This window comes from Cetorhinus maximus, chromosome 32 (assembly GCF_964194155.1).
Source record: "Cetorhinus maximus chromosome 32, sCetMax3.hap1.1, whole genome shotgun sequence".
In the NCBI taxonomy this organism is placed as follows: Eukaryota; Metazoa; Chordata; class Chondrichthyes; order Lamniformes; family Cetorhinidae; genus Cetorhinus; species Cetorhinus maximus.
In genome coordinates, this window is record NC_135910.1 from 18,919,382 (window position 1) to 18,943,950 (window position 24,569).

General features: G+C 42.1%; 1 protein-coding gene across 4 annotated transcripts in view; it reads right to left on the reverse strand.

Moving 5' to 3' along the window:
- The window catches only part of samd4b (sterile alpha motif domain containing 4B), an 82,506-nt gene extending 59,524 nt beyond the window's left edge, over positions 1 to 22,982 (reverse strand). For 3 of the 4 annotated variants that reach the window (XR_013573912.1, XM_078533200.1, XM_078533198.1), the window contains exons 1-2: positions 22,388 to 22,494; positions 11,966 to 12,483 (exon numbers count right to left, since the gene is read on the reverse strand). Coding sequence is in view for 3 of the 4 variants with exons in the window: in XM_078533200.1 (XP_078389326.1) it covers positions 11,966 to 12,161 (196 nt within the window). In the remaining variant the exon portion in view is untranslated. Of the gene's footprint in view, positions 1 to 11,965; positions 12,484 to 22,387; positions 22,495 to 22,910 lie in introns of those variants that run through there. The other variant, XM_078533199.1, reaches the window with a different exon arrangement.
- Positions 22,983 to 24,569: the final 1,587 nt, after the last annotated feature.

The following is a 24,569-nucleotide window of genomic DNA, read 5'->3' on the forward strand; positions in this document are numbered from 1 at the left end:
TTGCAGATCAAACTTGGGATCTTCTTGATCTGCAGAAATGTTATATGTTCCCTTTACTAACAGCCATTTAGGAGCTGGCGAGAATAGTAAATAATTTTAAATTTCCAAGAGCGAGGTAGATAGATTTTAAAACAAATTGGATAAGGGCATCTCAGGATGTGGAACAAAGGCATGTAAATAGAGCTGATATACAGATCAACCAGAATCTAACTGAATGGTGGAACAAGTTCAAGGGGCTGAATAACTTTAACCTGATCTTATACCCCAATCTCAAAAACTATATAAACTGACAGTAAGTGAAGTTACAGCTCAGATACTCAATGTCAACTTTCCTAAATGTTAATAATTAGCACCCACAAAGACATTTCATATTGTGTAAATAAGGTGTAGAGTTACATTTAGTTGAGACAACATATGAAGCACTGTTATCACTCTACCTACCCATTATATTTCACTGTCAGCTGATCAATGAGCATTTGTGAAACGAGCATTGTTTCCATCACCAGACCGAGCAGTATGGAAAACTCAGCTATTTCTGCCGATTTTCTGAAAGATTATTTGCATGGACTGAAGAGGGACACTAAAAGTATACTTAAATTATTTGAATGTCACTGTCAACATTTATCATTTTATCAACACCACTAAAAAGATTAACTGGTCATTTATCTCATTACTGTTTATGGGCTCTTGCTGTGCAGTTACATTTGACCACTTTAGAACAACGACTGCAATTCAAAAGTATTCTGTTGGCAGCGAAGTGCTTTGGGGCGGTTGGAGGTCATGAAACGCGGTATGAGACACAAACTCAAAAACCTGTGTATGAATAGTTTTTCAATAAGAGAATTACTCCTCAGTCACTTCAATTAAATAGCAGCAATATTTTAAATTTGCCATATGGCTTTTTAAAATCGTAGCAGTAGCATAAACTGTTCTGTAAATTCCTTAGTTGAAATTCCATATCTTTGTTAACTATGACTATTTCTCTTTCTGGTAAGAGGGGGTTACCCCCTCTTACCAGAAAGAGAAATAGTCATAGTTAACAAAGATATGAAATTTCAACTAAGGAATTTACAGAACAGTTTATGCTACTGCTACGATTTTAATTTGGCATGATGCTTAATGTGAAACTGTATGTAAAACTTCACTTGAATTACATCCAGCAGTACAGTTAGCATATAGACTGTGTAATTTGAGCTACATAATTTGATGAAGTACTAGCAGTTACAAGTCTATCACTTAATGCAATGCTGGCAGAAATTTGAGATGATGAATTAAAGAATATCACAAAAAACATATTGGCTGAAGCAATTCTCCCTACAGCTTATTGGCACCAATATGCTAAACAGGCTTAGTTACAACATGCAGGGTTCAATCAGCAAACAGCTACATTCATTCATTGGGGGTTTTCACTTCTGGATAGAGGACCAAAGTAGTCATTTTATAATTCAGTACCAGTTACTATTGCATACTTCTTTAAAAAAAAGAGAAGGCTGAGAATATCTTCAAGGGTCTAGAACATTCAATTTGGGATAAACAACTTCAGCCTTGCTCTAACACTGGGGGGTATCTAGACCCTTCAAACGTATTCTAATTAAGCATTCCAAAAAGACGTGTTAAATATTAAGGCAGAAACAAAACTCCAGGTTCTCCAAGAATTCCTTATTAGGGTTAAACTCTTGAATCAGTTCTGAAAATGTGTATAGATCTGCAGGTCTGACTTCCTTTATTTCAGGCCTGTGTGACAGTGTAGGTGTACATTGTCAATAAACATCACGGAACCACACTAGAGGAAAATTATCCGCCAGACTACTGGGGATAATGTTTTTTGACAGACAGTTTGAACAAAAATGTAACCGACTACATACAAGATCTTTTTACGCTAACTGTACTTTTCAGCCCTAGTAGTGCATAGACTTTATATTTAATCAAAGGACAGTTTTTCCAAAGATTCATCATCAAGCATAGTGCAAGGTATGGTACAGAACCAAGACGACCCAAGTTTCCATTTTTGCTTTCTGCCAGATTGCGGGGAAGGTGAGGAAGCTACACTGGGCCTCAGTGCCTCCACTGCAGGGGGTGGGGGGGAAGCAAGCAAAAAATTAATCAGCTTTAACTTTTCAAAGAAAAGAAAACTTGCATTTCTACAGCATCTTTCAGGGTCTAAGGACACTCAAAGCATTTTACAGCCAAAGAACATTCGAGTGTACCACTGTTGTGACATAGGAAACTTAAAGGCTATTTTGCACACACCAAGCTCCCACAAACATCAATATGATGACCACCAGATAATCTGTTTCAATGATATTGGTTGAGGGTTAAACAAGAGACCAGGGGGAACTCACCTGCTCTTCTTCATATAGTGCTGATGGATCCCTCACATCCACCTCAGGAGGCAGGCTGGGCCTTGATTAAACACCTCATCCAATGATGGCACCTCTGACAGTGCAGCACTCCCTCAGTAATGCACTGGAGTGTTAGTCTAGATTTTGTGTTCAAGTCTCTGGAGTGCATCTTGAACCCATAACCTTCTGACTCAGGCAAGAATGCTTCCCATCAAGCCACAGCTGACAGTGCTCATTAAACTTCATTCTCCTGCACTTTCTAGTTTTCACTTATCTCTTTGCATCTATATCCCAGCAAAAATCAGAAGCAAAAAAATGGTCTTTCGAAGGAGGTAGAAAGAGTTGTTAGGGCTTGTAAAATCTGCACTTTAGTTACTATAGCCACCTTCAGGGGAGAAAAACTGTAGAGGGCTGGGCAAGATAAAGAAAAGAATTCAAATTCAAAATCATAGTTCAAGTTACAAAACTTGAAAGTTTACATTATACTGGAAAGCAATGGAGGCACAAAGCGTTGTGGCTCATTTCTCTCCACTCCAAACATGTCACCTGAACACAACTTAATACATCTATCAAAATGGGAACAGAAAGAATTAACAAAGATGATCAAAATACAAGACTGAAAAACAATCAATTTCGGAGGAATCTGTGACTGACAACTTATCAGAATTGGCAGTCAACTGTTGTTCTCTTTGAAACCACAAACAACAATATGCCCATGGGTGCAGTGAGCCAATGGAGAACACTGCAACAGTTGAGCTACGCAGTTGCTCAGTGTCACTGCAATGCCAAAGGTCTTGTGCGCTTAATCCTACTGGCTGTTTAAGAATTGGGAGGGGATTGAGGCAAGAACCAGGAGAGTAATAGAAAAATGAAAACCACAATTAACCATGGCTTTGCTTCCTAACATTTTGCAATTGAATCTGAACATCCCATCATTTCCATGCTAATCTCCTTCACTCTATTCCCAAAAGAAAGGGATAAATGAAACAGAGGTTTTGTCAAGGCTGTGCATAGGATTCAGAAAAGTTCGTATGTAGCTGGGCCAACGGAAGGTATGGAGTAAAAGCCAAATATTTCACTCTGGCGATGGTGGGGGAAGCTACTATTAAATTACCTATCAGTCCTAAATTACCTGTCAGCACTAAACAGACACTAGCATGGATACCATATCGAAAGCATGAGTTCAAGTTACAAACTCTAAAGTTCAGACAGAACTGGAAAGCACAATTATCATAGTTCATTTTTCTCTATTCCAAATACATCATCTGGGCATAATTTAATACATCTATCAGAATGACAACAAAAAAGGAATTAAAAAACATGATATTTTTCAAAAAGCAAGACTGAAAATCAATTATACAGGAACCTGTGACTGACAAATCAGAATTGGCAGCCAACTGTTCTCCTCTCTGGATCCACCAAACCCCACCACCACCCAACCATAGCTGGAGAAATAACTTTTAATGTACATTTAATACCTGGGAGGAAATGAGAGAGCTAGAAATAGAGCATGTTTTCAGCAGGTAGCAGGTATTAACACCAGCTTCCATTAAAAGGCCTGTAAAAATGATGATAATCATGCATACGCCAAGCAGTCTCACTCTGCAACAATCCAAAATTTGCAATGGCCAACAAGGTTATAAAAAGACAAATGCACAAAATGCTCGATAGGTGCACAAGAGGTGTCCCACTTAAAACAGTGAAATTAACAGTTATATAGCACATAGCACTGTAGCTCAACACACTACACAATTAAATGCTACATAATTAAGTGTGGCAGTAGATTAAACACAGCAAGGTCCCAAAAACAGCTAATGAGTTCAATGGCCAGTTATTTTTTCCTTTGGTGTTGTATGCTGAGAGTTACATTAACCAAGAAAACACCAGGCCTTTTTTCAAACACTGGCACGTGATCATCTATTTACACCCCATACAACTCTACAGGACCTCTGTTTATATCAGCTCACTTGAAAAGGTGACATTTTTAACAGTACAACACTCACTCAGTATTGCACTGAGTAGCCAGACTAGATTAAGTGCTGAAATGGGGAGCAAGTAGGGGGAAGGAGAGTTTGAACTCAGAATCTTTTGATACAGTGCTACCAATACAACCCAACACCAAGTGTCTTTCCCTTTTCAGATGTTGACCGACTGTGCATTTCAATTACAAGTTTCTATTGTGCCCATTAAATGGCAAGGCTGACCAAATCTCAAAACAGTTCCCAGTAGAGGATACAAATTCCTTCTGACAATTGTATATAGAATGAAAATACTTAACCCCTGCTCCATATAATTCCCCTATTCCATATACCGTGATATTTCCTTAAGGACTGGGAAGTGATCCGCTGAATGCTAGAATGGTGCAATGTTTTAATCTGCAATTTTTTGGCTTGACTCTTTTTGGGGTGGGGGCATGGTGGGGAATGCATAAACTAAGACCAAAATTAATTAACATTTTGAACTAGTTGAGATCTGCAAAACATTTGCAGTTAAATTGGTATCCACAACTAATTCCAATCATCTCACCCATCCATCCACCCATGCCATCCCTTTCATGCTAACCCATCCTTCCCATGCCATTCCTCTGATGAATCTACATACACCTTACAAGACGATGGAGCAAATCACATTTGAGCATTGAGTGAAAATGTAGAGATCAGACTGGTTGAATACTGTCCTGGGAAGAGATATCTTTGGGGCTTTTAATACAAATAAATCCATGACAAAGAAACCACTGCTAAATGCTCAAGCAGGTGGTTTTCAAAGCTGAAAAGCAGATCTGAAATCATTTGCATATACTAGACAAACAAACAATATGGGCTCCAGTTACCATCCAGGAACCTGACAGCAACTCACATACCTTAGTACTGTAAGGTTTCATTTTCAATTTAAACTTCCACTGCACTCTTCACACCAATGTCAGAAATGTAATTAAAATTATTCATAACCAAAGCCAACATTACATGTTAAGTGCTCGAATGTCGAACATATTTAGTCATGTCACATCAGAACCGCAAACTCAAATTAGTGTCACTGAGTGTTCAATATTTAGGGTAAACTTCCAAGTTTCTTTCCATAGACAGGCTCAAGCAACATAGAAAAAATAAAAACTGAACACTCAATTCAGATTCCTGGGATACAAAAGCAAAATACTGCAGCTGCTGGTAATTTGAAATAAGAACAGGAAATGCTGGATATATTCAGGGTCAGGCAGCAGTCACGCAGAGAGAAACAAGAGTTAACGTTTCATGTCAATGACCTTTCTTCAGGACTGGGAAAAGTTAGAAATGTAACAAGTTTTAAGAAAATGAAAAGGCGGGAGAGTGGGAAAAAGAACAAAAAAGGGAAGATCTGTGACAAGGTGAAAGGCATAGGAGATTAAATGAAGAGTTGGTGGTGCAAGGCCAAAGGGGGTGGTAATGGGACAAGTAAAGAAACAAAAAAGTGAGTCTAGAAAAGTTGCAAATAGCAGAATGATGAATAGCTGCTGTCGGAAAGCAAAACCAAGAGAAAAATGAGTGTAAAGACAAAACCTGCAAAGCAAAAGGAAACTATGTGGGGTAGAGATTACTGGCTGGAATTGTTGAATTCAATGTTGAGTGCAGAAGGCTGTAATGTTCTCAATTGAAAGAGGTACTGTTGCTCGAACTTGTATTAAGTTTCACTGGAACACTGCAAGAAGCCAAAGAAAGGGGTCAGCGTGACAGCAAGATGGAGAATTAAAATGTCAGGTCACCAGAAGCTCAAGCTTGTGAACTAAACAGAGGTGTTCCCAAAAGAAGGGGACGGGATGTTGGGAGTGACTGAGGAAGAACCAGGGAATGGTCCCTTCAGAATGTTGGAAGGGGGAGATGTGTTTGGTGGTGGGGTCACATTGAAGGTGGCAGAAATAGTGAAAGATGATCGATTGATTATGGAGGCTGGTGGGAAGGAAGATGAGGTTAAATCTGATTTCTGGATATTGTTCCAATCCAGAGCATCAGGCAAGTTATACAAAAATATGGGCTAAAACACACCCCTCCCTATACTCTTGACACTAGATTGAACCAAATGCCAGAAGGACAAATAATCTACTGTATTAGATAATCAAACTCTACCCAGACTGCTTTCTCATTTATCAATAGTACTCCGGTTTTAGCTTCTCTAAACTTTCCTTCTTGGGTCCCAATAGGCTACTGCACATCCTCTTCCTCCTCCTACATACATCACATATTTGTGACTGAATATCAGTAGTGAATACTGGTGTATATATATCATCTTGTCATATTTGAGGCTGTTGTGGGAGGTGGATAAACTAGACCAGACAATTTCCTCTCTGGATCATCCAGTCCATCATTATTTTGATGATTCAAAACAATGGAAGTCCAGTACGGCCTGATTAAATGTTCTCTGGAAGCAAAGAGAGGAGAACAGAATTTACTCTTAAAATCACAGTGATGCTGGACCTTGTAATCACTAGCTGGGAATAGACAGAATGGTAGAATACTGTCTACACTTCAATCTGATCTTTCAGGTATTATACAGAATAATCTATTACAATAACATTGCACAAGGGCATTTCTCATCTTTAGTTAAAAGCGGTGTACTTGGGTTTTTGCCAAAGCAAAAGATGCCACTCCAAATAGGCCATGTTTCAGTCAGACCTGCTGCAGGTTTTGCATTGTTACTACAATATTAATAATTGATATTTCATTGAGGGCTCTATTAACCCATCAGATGATGTTGGATAACTTCTAAAGTTGCATTGCACAAGCTGAAACTGGTTATCTTAGGGAGATGGGAGTTTTCCTGAAATTGCTGGTGTAACAATGAGAAAGGGGACGGGAAATACAGGACTGAAGGTGTTGTATCTGAATGCACACAGTATACGAAATAAGGTAAATGAGCTTGTGGCGCAGATTGAAATGGGCAGGTATGATGCGGTGGGCATTACAGAGACATGGCTGCAAGGGGATCAGGACTGGGAGCTAAATATCCAAGGATATACATCCTATCGAAAAGATAGGCAGGTTGGCAGAGGGGGTGGGGTTGCTTTGTTAGTAAGAAATGAAATTAAATTGATAGCAAGAAATTACGTGGGGTCAGATGATGTAGAATCTTTGTGGGGAGAGTTGAGGAACCGCAAAGGTAAAAAAAACCATAATGGGAGTTACGTACAGGCCTCCAAACAGTAGTCAGGATGTGGGGCACAAGATACACTAGGAGATAGAAAAAGCGTGTAAGAAAGGCAAGGTTACAGTGATCATGGGGGATTTCAATATGCAGGTAGACTGGGAAAATCAGGTTGGTAGTGGATTCCAAGAAAAGGAATTTGTGGAATGTCTACGAGATGGCTTTTTGGAACAGCTTGTGGTGGAACCCACTAGGGAACAGGCGATTCTAGATTTAGTGATGTGTAATGAGGCAGATTTGATAATGGAGCTTAAGGTGAAGGAACCCTTAGGAGGGAGTGACCATAATATGATAGAATTTACCCTGCAATTTGAGGGGAAAAAGCTGGAATCAGATGTAATGGTATTACAGTTGAATAAAGGCAACTACAGAGGCATGAGGGAGGAGCTGGCCAGAATTGACTGGGAGATGAGCCTAGCAGGAAAGACAGTGGAACAGCAATGGCAGGACTTTCTGGGAGTAATTTGGGAGACAGCAAAAATTCATCCCTAGGAAGAAGAAGCAGACTAAAGGGAGGACGAGGCAACCATGGCTGACAAGGGGAGTCAGGGACAGCTTAAAAGCTAAAGAGAAAGCATACAATGCGGCGAAGAGCAGTGGGAAACCAGAGGATTGGGAAGCCTACAAAGACCAACAGAGTACAACTAAAAAAGAAATAAGGGGGGAGAAGATTAAATACGAGGGTAAACTAGCCAGTAATATTAAAGAAGATTGCAAGAGTTTTTTTTTTTAGATATATAAAAGGGTAAGAGAGGCAAAAGTGGACATTGGGCCGCTGGAAAATGACGCTGGAGAGGTAGTAGTGGGGAACAAAGAAATGGCGGAGGAACTGAATAGGTACTTTGCGTCAGTCTTCACGGTGGAAGACACGAGTAACATCCCCAAAGCTCGAGAGAGTCAGGGGGCAGAGGTGAGTATGGTGGCCATTACCAAGGAGAAGGTGCTAGAAAAACTGAAAGGTCTGAAGGTGGATAAATCACCTGGACCAGATGGATTACACCCCCGAGTTCTGAAGGAGATAGCTGAAGAGATAGTGGAGGCGTTAGCGGTGATCTTTCAGGAATCACTGGTGTCAGGGAGCGTCCCAGAGGACTGGAAAATCACTAATGTAACCCCCCTGTTTAAGAAGGGAGTGAGGCAAAAGACGGGAAATTACAGGCCGATTAGCCTGACCTCGGTCTTTGGTAAGATTTTAGAGTCCATTATTAAGGATGAGATTTCAGAATACTTAGAAGTGCATGGTAAAATAGGGCAAAGTCAGCATGGTTTCATCAAGGGGAGGTCATGCCTGACAAATCTGTTAGAATTCTTTGAGGAGGTAACGAGTAGGTTAGACAAAGGAGAGCCAATGGATGTTATCTACTTGGACTTCCAGAAGGCCTTTGACAAGGTGCCGCACAGGAGGCTGCTCAGTAAGATAACAGCCCATGGTGTTAGAGGTAAGGTACTAGCATGGATAGAAAATTGGCTGCCTGGCAGGAGGCAGAGAGTGGGGATAAGGGGGTCCTACTCAGTATGGCAGCCGGTGACTAGTGGAGCTCCACAGGGGTCAGTGTTGGGACCACAACTTTTCACTTTATACATTAAAGATCTAGATGAAGGAACTGAGGGCATCCTGGCTAAGTTTGCAGATGATACAAAGATAGGTGGAGGGACAGGTAGTATTGAGGAGGCGGGGAGGCTGCAGAAGGATTTGGACAGGTTAGGAGAATGGGCAAAGAAGTGGCAGATGGAATACAATGTGGGGAAGTGTGAGGTCATGCACTTTGGTAGGAAGAATAGAGGCATAGACTATTTTCTAAATGGGGAGAGAATTCAGAAATCTGGAGTGCAAAGGGACTTGGGAGTCCTAGTCCAGGATTCTCTTAAGGTTAACTTGCAGGTTGAGTCGGTAGTTAGGAAGGCAAATGCAATGTTGGCAATTATTTCGAGAGGACTAGAATATAAAAGCAGGGATGTGCTGCTAAGGCTTTATAAGGCTCTGGTTAGACCACATTTAGAATATTGTGAGCAATTTTGAGCCCCGTATCTCAGGAAGGATGTTCTGGCCCTGGAGAGGGTCCAGAGGAGGTTCACGAGAACGATCCCAGGAATGAAAGGCTTAACATATGAGGACTCTGGTTCTATACTCGATGGAGTTTAGAAGGATGAGGGGAGATCTGATTGAAACTTACAGAATAATGAAAGGCCTGGATAGAGTGGACATGGGGAAGATGTTTCCATTAGTAGGAGAGACTAGGACCTGAGGGCACAGCCTTAGAGTAAAGAGAAGACCTTTTAGAACAGCGATGAGGAGAAACTTCTTTAGCCAGAGAGTGGTGAATCTATGGAATTCATTGCCACAGAAGGCTGTGGAGGCCAGGTCACTGAGTATACTTAAGACCGAGATAGATAGGTTCTTGATTGGTAAGGGTATCAAAGGTTACGGGGAGAAGGCGGGAGAATGGGGTTGAGAAACTTATCCGCCATGATTGAATGGCGGAGCAGTCTCAATGGGCCGAATGGCCTAATTTCTGCTCCTATGTCTTATGTATCACTTCTTTATGTCTATACCATTTAACATGTCTAAACTTTAGATCTTAATGCACCCTTGATTTACATAATCACATGGGGTTTTTAAATCATACTTCTTTGATTTTATTTGTGAATGAATTATTTAGCAAAGCCAGTTTTGGCTCGATTTTTACAATGGTCACTGGTTTGGGTACATACATAAGGAATAGACCATTCAGCCCTTCAGCCTGGTCTACCATTCAGTGACATTGTGGCTGATCTCTATCCTAACTGCATCCACCCACCTTGACTCAAACACTTAATATCCATGGCTAGAAAAATAATTGAGCCAACATCTATGGCTTTTTGTGGAGAAAGCTCCAAGTTACCTTTAGCATGAAGTAGTGTTTCCAAACTTCTGTTCCAAATGTCCTGGCTTTGACTCTCAAGTTATGTCCCCTTTGCAATGCTCTGTCAGTGGAAAAATTTCTCTACCCAATCAATTCCTTTCAAAGCTGTAAAAACTGTTGTTTAAAGTTCATAACACATCACAAAGTTTGGAAAGAAGGGAGAGTAGGTCAAGAAATTGTAGCTAGATGTTGCCAAATTTCACTTCTAAACCCTCTACGTTTCTAGAAGAGGTTTAGATAGGTGAAGAGTTTCTTAATTTTGAGATCCCTGGAAGTGAATTGGAGAGGAAGATAGTGCACAAGGCTTTGATCTCACCACACGAAGCAGTCCTTTCAGAATGCTGGAAGGGGAAGATGTGTTTGGTGATGGGGTCACGTTGATTTTAAAGGGTAAATTCTGTTTTCCTCTCTTTGCTTCTAGAGAGGATTTAATCAGGCAGTACTGGACTACCATTGTTTTGAGTCATCAAAATAATGATGGACTGGGTGAGCCAGAGAGGAGATTGTCTGGTCTGGTCTATCCGCCTCCCACAGCAGCCTCAATGTGACAAGATGATATATATACACAATATTCAGTCACTAATGTGTATCAACTTTCTACTTAACATGCTCTTTAAAGTTATTAATGTTCTGTCTGTATTACAGACATCCTACATTAACAATACACAATCAATCCACTACTCAATTCATAATGTTGCCTGAAATCTTCATTTTACTACTGCTAAAAAGCATATTTTTGACTACTACTTCTTCAGTTCTATGCCCGAAGACAGGTCTGACCCACATTGTACGACCTTCATCACAGGTAGGGCAAGAAGGCAGGTTCCAAATCCACCCCCAGGCACCAATCTGATCCACAGCAGCTGTCCAGCCAACCGAGTCTATTGGCACCACACCCCTAAAGGAGTCAGAGTTGCTGTGGCAACATAACTTTCATATACATGTTGCATATGTGTTTTGGATAGTGATGGCAGAGGCTCCAATTTTCTTTCCATCACAATGGCTGACCAGGAGTCTCTCCTGCTCTTACCGCCTGCCATTGGATGGATTTACGAGTTGATATTCAACCTGTTTGGCCACATTATGAACACACCTTCTTTGGCCATCAAGGCCTAGAGTGGGACTTGAACCCAGAGCTTCTGGCTCAGAGGTAGGGACACTACCTACTGCACTACAAGTCCTCCCGCATTTTCACCTATAGATGTTGAAAAGTCAAGGTGTATGAATACTCTATCTCAGCTCCGACAGCTCAGCTGGTAAATGCACTGGTTGGGTGGAACAGAGTCATACAGGCAGGAAAGTCCCAGGTTTATTTAACAGCATGTGTTAGGCTAGCTGCTCTCCACTGAACCACCAGTAGGAATATGGTAACCAGCCACCATGTCCTCAGGCTAGAGTAGCTCTCACTGCCAATTGCCATCCAGTAATCCCTGCTGCAAAATAAATGCAATGGCACGAAGCACCCAACTCTCATTAAAACAAAGGACAAGAATTTTAATTATTATATAATTCATAAGATTGAGGACCAGGTTGAGTGAACAGACTCACCAGCATCATTGGCTTCTCCCTCTAGTATGTGGATGTCAGTGCAGTCGGCCAGCGAATGCTCTAAGCAGATCTGAAGGAAGCGAGCCTGGGTCCGACTGACCCTCTTCAGCAGAGATAATAGGGCTACTGTCTGCTCACATTCATTCCATCCTTTAAACCACCCAGCTAACACGCCAACTTGATCCCGAAACATCATGATCGCAAGCCTGCACGATTATCTGTCTCTCTTTCCCTCGAGCTCCGACGACAGAAGAACGTCACATGTTTTCAGTCTGGGTAGTAAGATTATCGACTTTGTAAGAGTCGGTGTCTTTTCTGTCCAAACATTTTTGGGTGATACAATATTTTCTTTCCCTTTACCTCCACCACCCCCCCCTCCCCCCAGATACAACAGTCCAGGAGAACCACTGTCAATTGAATGGAGAAATAACTTCAGGCAACTTCTGATAATAGACCTTTGAAAGCTTGGTTCTTGCTTATTTTTCCTTGCTTCTTGCAGTCAGGGCTTCATGTCATCACTGTTTAAAACAAAAAAAGTATTAAAATATGGAAATATCAAATACACATTCCTAGGCAGACTTTTGTGCCAATTTTCTATAATTCTCTTTTACCCCTTCTCCTTGACCACAGTTTGTGCAGTTAAGCCTCCTCTCAGGTCTCTGCTGAGACTGGTCTGATGAACGATTAAGCAATAAATCGAGAATTACTCTTTTTCCCCCCCAAAGAGTTGCAACTAAAATCGGAAACCAATGAAGTGAAAACATTTTAATCTGTCCATCCAATATTGGTCTGACTTTCTCTCACGCTTTCTCTTGCCCCACCCACTTTCCACATATCCCCAGTTTATAAATTCCCATATCAAATACAGAAAATGCTAGACAACCTCAGCAGGTCAGGTAGCATCTGTGCAGAGATGAATAAAGTCGAGAAGAGTCAGACATTGACCATGAGAAGGTAATAAAGGAATGGCTGATTTGTGGAACACCTTCATTCAGTCCGTAAGCGTGACCCCGAGTTTCCGGTCACTTTAGCTCTGAAGACGACTTATATGGACCTGAAACGTTAACTTGATTTCTCTCTCCACAGATGCTGCCAGATCTGTTTAGTTTTTCCAGCATTTTCTGTGTTTATTTCAGATTTCCAGCACCCGCAGTTATTTTGCTTTTATCAGTTTAACTCTCTGCTTTGCTTTGAACCTGACCCTTCTATCCTCAGCCTCCAATAGCATTCCAACGATGTTCAATGCAAGTGAGGAACAGCACCTTGTCTTTCAATCAGTCAGATAGTTTAAAGGCTTCTGGGCGAAACACTGAGTTCGATAATTTTAGATTGTAACCTTTCCTGTTTCTCTTTGCAGGTTTTGACTTTTCTCATTTGTGCTCTTATACGGCAGCTGCCATTCAGTCTGCCACTCACACCTCCTCTAGACACATCTTTTGTTTCTTTACTTGTCCCATTGCCACTCCCTATGGCCTTGCACCACCAACCCTTTTCTCATTTAACCTCTCCTGTCTACCAATCCATCATAGACCTTTCCCTTTTGTTCTTTTCCACCACCCCCCCCACTCCTTTCACTCGCTTAAGACTTATTACATTTCTAACTTTCCTCAGTCATGATGAAAGGTTGTCAATCTGAAATGTTAACCATGTCTCTCTCCACTGATGCAGCCTGACACAAGAAATTGGAGCAGGAGTAGATCTTTTGGCCCATCGAGTCTTCTCTGCCATTCAATATATGATCATGGCTGATCTTGGGGTTCAACTCCATTTTCTAACCTACTCCCCATATCTCAATTCCCTGAGACTCCAAAAATCTGTCTGCCTGTCCCAGCCTTAAACGTATTCAACTATGGAGCATCCACAACCTCCAAGGTAAAAAATTCCAAAGATTCATTATCCTTTGAGTGAAGTAATTTCTCATCTCAGGTTCTAAATGATCAGACCCTTATCCTGAGACTGTGACCGTGTATTTTGAACTCCCTGACCAGCAGAAACAATCTCTCAGCATCTACCTGATCAACCCCTTCAGAATTTTGTAGGTTTCAATGAGATTGCCTCTCATTCTTCTAAACTCCAGAGAACAGAAGCCCAAATTACTTAGCCTTTCATCATAGGCGAGCCTCTCGTCCCAGGGACCTTTGCTGTATCGCCTCCAGTACAAGTATATCCTTACTTAAATGTGGAGATCAAAACTGCACAAAATTTCAGATGTGGTCTCACCAAAACCCTGTACAACTGTAGCAAGACTTCTGTATTCTTGTACTCTAATCCCCTTACAATAAAGACCAACATGCAATTTGCCTTCCTAATTGTTGGTGCTGCACCTGCATGCTAATTTTCTGCATTCCTCATATGAGCACATCCAAGTCTCTTTGAACACCATCACTTCCAAGTTTTACACCTTTTAAAAAATATTCTGCTTTTCTAATCTTATGATCAAAATAAATAACTTCATACTTCCCTACATTATACTCCATCTGCCATCTTGTTGCCCACCCACTCACTGACCTGCTGAGTATTTCCAGCATTTTTTTGTCCTTACAGATTCCGAACATCCACTGTATTTTGCTTTTGCAAATCCCCATACTCTGCTTGGCACTAGTCCCACAGCAGCAAGATGTATTGATGCATGTGTGGAGAATTGTGGGCACAAATTCATAGTTCACTACTTAGATGTCCGCAGGTTCAGCCCCACTTCACTATACCACTGGCACTTGTAGAAATGTCAACATGACTTTTCAGACATTTGAAAAAAGTATTTTACTAAGAAAATATGCATTGTCTAATTTCTGCAAATGCAACTTAATTACATACAACATACTGTTTTCTAAAATCAAGTGTTCAAGTGGGAGCATTCGAGTAGTATAAAATTTATACAAACAATTCCCTTTATGCACTTAGGACATCATAGGGAGTAACTAAGCAAAGAGCTCAACAAGAATTGGAAAAACGTGTGTTGAGGGGAGATGGTGGTAGGTCAGGGGGTGATGAAGGGGAAGTACCACAGGACTTGGAAAACCTGTAAAACAAATGCCAGAAGATCTTGCATTCAGAACTTACTAGGAATAACAAAACGCACTTACAAAAATGCTCTATATAAATAGGTTATCAGCTGTGTAGATACTGTGTCTGGCATATCAGTAATTTTGAATAGTTGAGTTAACACAAGCTTTAGGAATATACACTGAAGACAACAGGCTGCTTGCATTAGATTCTCAGCTCCCCTCATGCAATGAACTCAGTGAATCACCCCTGAATGTGCGTACACAACTGCCAATTAATAGACAGAATTCTTCCATGAAACAATATTTTTTCACCCACCCCACCTCACAGCCACCCCCTCCCCAGCCCCATCTGGAGCAGTTATTAAGCCAAAAAACTAACTTCCACCAGTGTATGACATCATTCCTTCAGCCACCTACATCTGGCATTCATTAGCATTCAAAGAGTACTCAGTGCTGGCACACACTGGATACAGAGAGAGAAATCTGTATAAAATCACATTGAAAATCACTTGACCAGTGTTGCCTTGAAAGGAAACAGAACTTTCGCCGATCAGAGACCTGACTGTAAGGAGAAAGTATCCTGTTTAATTTTAGAGTACATTTCACTGTAATTAGGGCTTCCACGTGGATTTTAAAATAGATTAAAACTAAATAATCCACAACGATTCAGCTGGTTAAGGTGGAAAGCTGAGCAACACTGAGCAAAAAATTCAAAGTTTGATCCTTGGTGTATGCCAAGTCACAGGTCACAATCAGAGCACTGCTCTATGACTGGTTTCATCATCTGAGGGAGCAGGGTGGCAGGACACACGCTAAAGGTGGGATGTCAAGTTTTCCACGCTTGATCATGCCCCTTGAATAAAGGGGAATCAATAAAGGCAGAAGCTATGATTCTCCTGCAGTCAAACAGCCGACTGATACTTACTTTACAGGGTAATACATGAAGCAGAGCAACTTAGACAAGGTATTAGAGAATATTTGGTACCAATGCAACAGGAGCATGTGGAAGGCGGGATGAAATTAGAATGACAGACCATTGAATAGCTTCAAAGCAAGCTTCTGATTTCAATCGCACAAGGAGGAGGATTTCCCAAAATCATTTGGGTATATTTCCTCTTGGTCAATTTACAAAAAAAAAGTTTTAAAAAAATACTCCAAAGCATGCCCCATTCCCATCTAATGGGCCATGGATGGCAGGATGCTTTGCAAAGTATCTCATTTCGAAATGGAAAATGTTTACGAGGTCAGCAAGGAAACCACACCGAGATTCCAACAACGGTTTCCACATAGGCCTCTCTGTACTGCAACCAAAGCTGTTGCTTCAGACCGACATTCATCAACAATTCTACCTAGGAAGCTTCTAATGATCCAAATAACTACAATGTGAAGCACAACTAAACAAAAAAGGCCAAACTGACAAAGACAGGAACCTGGAAGATGCTGTCTACCTGCCCTCTCAGTTAATAGACTGCGATAGGTGGAGGGAAGTTGGAGTAATGACAAGAAATGCTCAAACATTTTACAGAGATAATGAAACAAAGAAAATACCAACAACCTTGGTCTCAGCCTAAATTATTAATCATTTCACTACAAATGCTTAATATACAACACTCTTTAAATATCTCTATAGACTGTGACCTTGATTGTTCAATGGATAATTGCACTATACAGAATGATACTAAATGAGAGATCAGAATACATTAAACCCTGGTCTGTGCGGGGAAACTAGGGAGAAGCACTACAAATGACCTCAGTAACCATAGGCTAGGGAGAGAGAAAATTCCCAAAAGTTCCCACTTCTGATCTAGTAACCCCTGTTGGAAAATGCTCAAGCAGACATTTGGCGATGGTAAGATTCATCCATGATGTCCTCCAAGGTTAAACACCCTGTTAACACTGGGTTTATACGCAAATTGTCATTTGGCTGAGACTAAGTGCAAGCTAGACGCCAAAAGTCACTGTCTTCAGGTGGGTGTGGGGAGTATTGATAATTAAATTTCCTCTTACTGCAAAGATAAATCACCCACTCCATTAGCCACAAAAAAAAAAATCAGGACTTATTTGCAATTACAGAATATCTAAATCACCACTGCATACTTATAACAACAGCTACTCATATTTATATAGCACCTAGAACATAAAATCTCCCAATACACTTCAAAGAGGCATTTTATATATAAAAAATTACACTGAGAAACATAAAGAGATAGATGACCAGAAGGCCAAGAATTTGGTCAAAGTATGTTTTTAGGAGCATCTTAAAAGGAGGAAAGAAAGGAAGAGGCAGAGAGGTATATGGAGGAATTCCAGAGTTTAGGGTCTAAGCAGTTAAAGGTATGGTTGCCAATGGTGGAGCAATTAAAATTGGGGGTGTGCCAGAGGCCAGAACTGATGCAGCACAGAGATCTAGGCTGGTTGCAGGGCTGAAGTGATTACAGAGAAGCGGAGGGGGAAAGGCCATAGAGGAATTTGAAAATTGAGGCATCGCTTGACCGGGAGCCAATGTAAATCAGCAAGTACAGGGAGATGGCTGGTGAGACTTGGTGCAAGTTTGGATGTGGGCAGCAGAATTCAGAATGACCTCAAGTTTGTGGAGGGCAGAAGCCAGGAGTGCATTGGAATAGCCAAGGCTAGAGGTAAAGGCATGAATGAGAATTTCAGCAGCAGACAAAAATGTAAGAAATAGGAGCAGGAGACTATACAGCTCGTTAAGCCTGCTCCGCAAATAGGCTGTGTCAAGGTCAAAGTCGGGCGACATTACAGAGGTGAGAAAAAATGTTCTAGCGATGGTTTAGATGTACAGGAGGAAGCTCGTCTTGGGGTCAATTATAACACCAAGATTACCAACAGTCTGGCTCAGTCTCAGGCAGTTGCCAGGAAGGGGGACGGAGTCAGTAGTTTGGGAACGGAGTTTTTGATAGTGACTGAAAACAACAGCTTCCGTCTTCTCGATATTTATTTATAGGAAATTTCTGCTCACCAAAGCGGTCAGACAATTCAGACAGAGGAAGGACAGGAGAGGTGGAAGAAAGAGAGAGCTGGGTGTCATCAGCGTACATTTGAAAATTGACAGCATGATTTTGGATGTTGTTGTCGAGTACTGCGTAAGGTTGAGAAAATGGAGGGGGCCAAGGTTAGATCCTTGGGGGACACAAAGCTGACAACGCAGGAGTGAGATGCGTTCCAATAGCCGAGCATTCGCCATTAATACTGATAAAGAATGGTCGCTTGGATGATGTATCAGAGAGCTGCTGGCGCTCACAAAACTGCACCCTTTCAATTTTCTCTTGAAGCCACTCCTTCTTGAAGTAAAAGGGATAGTGCTAACACAACTGAGTTTCTAATCTCGGTTCCGCTCCTGTGACGGGAAAATAGAAAACATGAGCATGAGTCCTCATCAAGTTGTTCTTACACACTTGCAGCAAATAAATGAGGAAAAAGCCCAAAATACTGCAGGCATGAAAATCTGAAACAAACAGAAGATACTGTAAACACAATGGGTCACTCAGCATCAATGGAGAAGACAAGACAGGTTAATGTTTCAGGTTTGAAATCATCTTCAAAACAAAGTATTCTACACACCTAAACATTAAGTGGTCTGTCCTCTCAATAACTGCTGACTGACCTGCTGCATTTCCAGCATTTTTGTGTTAAAGATACTGGTGATGGCCTAAGGGAAGCCACCCCTCAGTCCCTTCAAATACACAAGGGTTTTGGTCAAGAAGTAACATATAGAGTATGAGGGGTTAGCACTGAGTGGACTAATCCATTGGTTCGTGCCAAGGTCCCATCTGCTCTCAAAACATTACTTCTGGACACTGCAGGACGAAAGGACACAGCTTCACATTTATGAAGGGCAAATCTAAAACAGGCTGTCAGGTAGTTCTTCATTGTGTGGGTGACTAACAGCTGGAATAAGCTCAGGCAAGGGCACTGGGCTCAATTCAGATGCTACAGTGGCATGAAGATAACACTGATGTACCAGGAGCTCAAGGTCAGATGGGATGAGGGCCATCTTCATCCAAATCAACTTCAAAGTAAATTTCTGAAGTCCCTAATTATAAAAGGAAATTTGCTCGACTGCTCCAGTGCAGTCCCTTTGTATCCTCTCTGCCTGCAAACCTGGATTATTGACTAAGGGGCACAGTGAAGCTAAACCATGATTGGTTTCTCACTAATGATACTATTCAACCTCTACCAGTTGCCCAGTCTGTTCATCTGGATGTCAGATGTAGCTGTGGGTAGCACTCTAACCTGAACCTGAGGGTTACGAATTCAATTCCCATACCAGACACTTGAGACCATAACAACAAAAAGCTAAAAGCTACTGCGGATGCTGGAAATCCAAGACCATAATCCAGACTGACACACCCAGTGCGGTACTAGGGAGTAATGCACTCACTGGAGGTACCACATTTCAGCCAAGATGCTCAGCTGAGAAGAAAGCCTGGTCCTCAGTTTCATGTAAAAGGTCCCATGGCACTATTTGAAAAGGTGAATCCTGACCAATATTTATCTCTCAGCCAACAGCGCTGAAATACATTATGTGATGATGATCACATTGTTCTTTGTGGGAGCTTGCTGTGCACAAATTGGCTGCCATGCTTCCCACATTGAAACAGTGACTACACTTCAAAAATACATTATAAAGTGCACTTCAGTGTTCTGAGGTCGTGAAAGGTACCACATAAATGCTAGTCTTTCCTTCTTCGGCAATACAATTCGCAAGCACCAACCACCTCGGGTACCTCGCCCAAGATCCAGCCATGACAGTCTGCATCATGAGACTGCACAACCTTTCAGGACCAACACACACCCGTTTTCATACACATTTTGCAGCAAGGGTTACTGCATCGTGGTCAGGAGCAGAAACCCCAATTTATCTTTTCTTTCCATGATCCAGTGGCCTTTCAGTCCAACTGGAGAGAGTCCCCTGCTACCAACACAGATCAGGAATCAAACCAGTGATATTCAGGTCCACATAGCCTAATGCATGACACATGAGCACTGGATCATGAATCATAGGGTACACAGTTTTGCTGCCCCTACCCCCATGCTTATTTTTAATCTATACAAAAAATCAGATAACACTAATAACTGCTCCAGCTTCAAGGTACCTGTTGTATTTCTGTATTCTGTTATCATGCAACATTAAAATATTTTCAAGCAAAACATCAGCCTTCCTTTAAATACCTCTTCACTGACAAATAACTCCGAATAACTTTTAACTTTCCGACAGCATGACTGATATGCTTGACAATGCAACAGTCAGGTCAGCTGCTGCAGCAATGTCCTGTTGTGCAACTGAGCCATACAGAAGCAGAATGTCCAAGGTCTTATCTTGGCTGATGACAACAGAGGCTACAGTAATGGTGCTAAAGCTAGCTTTGCCTCGCTTCCCAGTTGAGGGGTGGAGAAGAAATCAGTCAGCGTAGTGCAGCTCATCATCCCAAAGGGCACCCCCGCCCCTCTGACCAGGCTGAAAAGTGATTACAGTCAAAATCAGGCTCATCACCTAGCCACCAGGGAACAGACTGAAGAGACGAAGGATGGTGAGGTACTGACTGTGCCTGGCACCCAATGTCAGGGATATGGGAAGAAAAGTTAGAAAAGGGAAGTGTGGTGATGAGGAGTTGGCGGTGGGGGAAGAAAGAGAGGAAACACAGAAAAGCTACAGACAAAAACTACAAGGCTTTAATTACCAGAATCTTTTGACTTCATTACTGCCTCGAGTCTCATAGTTAGCTGTATACTATTCTGTCAGAAATGAAAAAAAGCCCCACTGCTTTTTCCTCATTTTAGGCCAATGTCACCCAGATTTGAATATCTACTGACACCCAAGCATACCAACATTACTTGCCCTCTTCCAGAACAATCATTTTTAAACTACTCGCTCAGCTCCCTACCAAGATTAAATCGTGCGAGTGGGCTGTTAGGGACATTTTAACACTCTGGTGCCCCCCCAGATTAGGATAAGGCAACCAGTCAGAGATTGTGCTCCTGCTACAAACCAACATACCTCACACAGTTGAATAGCTGAGGATAATTGCTGCAAAGGCTCACACAAGAACAAAATAGACACTTGACTGAAGTCAAACAGCATGTATAAGCAGAAGGTATTAAGTACAATGAATAAACTGCCTTAATAAACTTGTCAAATAATACATTTAAAACAAATTATCCCTTCTGCTGCTAAATAATAAAATTCTCTCCAAAACTTAGGCTCAAACTCAAGTCAGACTCAGAATAAAAGTTTCTTCTTGTGGGCAATTAATTTACATTAAGCGAGATTTCATGGCAGTCTCAACCTACTCATAACAAGGACCTCAAGCACAAACCCCTTAACTTAGAAGTCTGACTAAGAGTGGGCACAGGGCAGCTAGAATGGCAAATGTTAAATGGCAGAATGGTGATACAGGAGTTGCTCTGTGAGATTGAGGTGCGCAGTTCGGGCAGGAGAGGAGGGGTGGCGGGTTTCACAGTATATTTTGATCTGGACTTGCTTGGTGACATCTGATACCCTAAATGGCACCACCCAGTTTTAACCCTCATCTTGGCACGCACAAAATTCACTTCACTTAAAAGTCAATAAATAGTCTAGAATCATTACAATGCTTAGGTGTGCTTACTATAACCGTAAACTGAAGCACTGAACGTAATTGGCAAACAGCCTTTAGGTGGAGGGACTGTTCTCCCCATCAGTTGCTAATTCATAAGTCACGCCAACAGGTAATAGTGGGCAATAGCAACAGGTAACTCACAGGTTGCAGTTAGCCAACCACACACACACACACACAAAAAATTCCTGTTAATAAATTTAACCCAGTTGCTTTCCTCTTTAAAAAAAAAAACAAATCTAGCAATCATAAGGCTTCAGTATCCATTAACCTTGACACCAAAACATGCTAAAATGTCCCTAACAACAGAAGTCAACAGTTTACCATATTGAACAACTCAAGCATATAACATTTTGGAGAGATGTACAATTTGGTTTTTTTTTGATTAATCACACGCTGGTGGACACGAAAGCCACTCTTGACACAACAACACCCTGATATTTATAACTTTTAGGTAGATAGAGAGCACAACACAAGATTTATAAATAGAAAAGGATCAGTTCTTTTTTAAGCTACAAAATGATCTGAAACTGGTGACACGAACAGTTCAGCTGGGTCGTGCAGTCTTGGACTTAAATGCTGCACTTGGGGGGGGGTCTTATTTTATAGTCAACTTGCCCCACTTGCCTTCTTCCCTCCAAATGTGCTTTCGCAGCTCAGGGGGAGGAAAGGGAAACCCAGAGAGAGAGTATTTCAGGATTTAAAAAGACATTTTGAGCCTGAAATTTAAGGAGGAGAGAGAAAGAGAGAGTGGAAGGGGAGCCCACTGAAAGTAAGAGGCAGCAGATCCACATACATACCAATGCTCAGGCTTTTTCCACGAGGAGTCAGAGGGTTTCTTGCAGCTGGGGTGGGTTTTATTTGGTGTGAGTGGGAGATAAATGATAAAACATGAAGCAGAAGCAGCTCTGGCTTCTCCTCAGGAGCCCACACACACTTGACATAAAATGTTTATGGTTTTAATCCCCTCCCTCTTTCTCTCTCCCTCCCTCCCCACCCCAAGCTCTAGGCAACAGCAGAGAAATGGCCAACACCTCAGGTTGTCTACCCCCCCACCACCCCAACAACCCAACCCACCCACCCTCAGCCCCAGCCCGCCATGGAGGACTGGCTCTCTCTCAGGTGATGCTCGAGGCCTAATCCCACCCCTCCTCCCTCTCACTCACTCACTCACTCACTCACTCTCCCCTCCTTCCTTCCTTCCTTCCCTCAACACGTTTCTTCAAAGAGAGGGAAAAAAAACAAATGTCATCCAATCGATCCGGCACCAGCCCCATTCGACAGCCCGTGCCCGATATTCAGTCAAAAATATCGATTATTTACCCGTCCGCCGTCGAATTTTCTCGATTTTTCCTCCTCACCTGGGGGGGGGGAGGGGGTTGAATCGCGGGCCCCACAAGGGGGAGGGGGGGGGGAAAGGGGGGAGGGGGGGGGTATGAAAATTAGCCGAGCCAAACCGCCGGGCCGAACTAACTTGATGTGCCCGCCATCGCCCCCGCTCATTGGCTGTCTGTCGCCGGTCCTGAACGGCGCGCCGCCCCATTGGTCCACCCGCCTGTCAATCAAAGCCACCCGTCAACACTTTCGGTTGTCGTTGCCATGGCTTGGGAGAGATCGGAGGTGACGTCACGATCTACCGGAGCTAGAGGGCGTGTTTGCGCCAGGCATGCTGGGGGTTGTAGTCTTTCTTTCGGTGCTCAGCAATCTCCGCCACAACATCTTGCATTTATATAGTGCCTTCAATGTAGTGGAAGGTTCCCAAGGCGCTTCAGTGGAATGTTACCAAACAAAGTTTGACACAGAACCACATGATAAGGTATTAGAACAGGTGACCAAAAGTTTGGTTAAAGTTTTGAGATGGATATCTTAACTCCTTTAAGAGAGAGAGGTTTAGGGAGGGAATTCTGTTAAGACCCCAGCAGCTGAAGGCACAGCTATTAATTGTGGAGTAAGATAGGGATTCTCAAGAGGCCAGAATTGGAGCGATCCTAAAGGGCTGTATGGCTGGAGAAGGTTACAGGGATAGGGAGAGACGAGGCCATTGGAAAACAAGGATGAGAATTTTAAAATTGAAGCATTTCTGGACCGGGGGTCTTTGGAGATGAGCAAGTGCAGGCTCCACAATCATGAATAATTTTGCAGTTTGTTCTCTAAAGGAGGGGACCCCGATCAAACTCAATCCTGTCCACCAACCACTGCCCACTCGCAGCCAGTTAAGGGTGACTGGTAGATCATGCATTTATAATCATTGTAAAGCATTGACGGTATTCCACTCTCCAGCCTTGCAACATCTCAACAACCCAAATCTTTGCCTTTAAAATGTGGCTCTTAATTCATTTAAGTGATTGCCAATTTTAAAAAAATGTTGCTCAGGTGCAATGATTTTAGGGTGAATGGCCACTCAATCGAGGGCCCTGTGCATGAACAAAATGCCTGCCCAATGAAAGCCCTTGATGAGCAAAAAGTGGAAAAACCAGAATCTCTTCCTTAAACAGTTTTCTTTTTCTCAGCATGTTCCAGATAACGACATCAACTGTGAAAGGAAAGCAAAAGTGTATCTCCTCTGATGAATTATAACCTTGTTGCTTTGCTGTCCACTGTATTTACCTGTACTGATTAGAAATTGTAATTCAGGCTTTCATGTTGAGGGATAACCGTGCTCAGAATGGATTATTTTCCCATTTCAGTGGTCAAGTATCAACATCAAACACTGTCTGGGTGGTTGTTAAATACTGAGTAAAGCTCCCACCACACTGTCCCATCAAACACTCCCAGGACAGGTACAGTACGGTGTTAGATACAGAGTAAAGCTCCCAATACACTGTCCCATCAAACACTCCCAGGACAGGTACAGCACGGGGTTAGATACAGAGTAAAGCTCCCTCTACACCGTCCCCATCAAACACTCATAGGACAGGTACAGCAGTGGGGTTAGATACAGAGTAAAGCTCCCTCTACACTGTACGCATCAAACACTCCCAG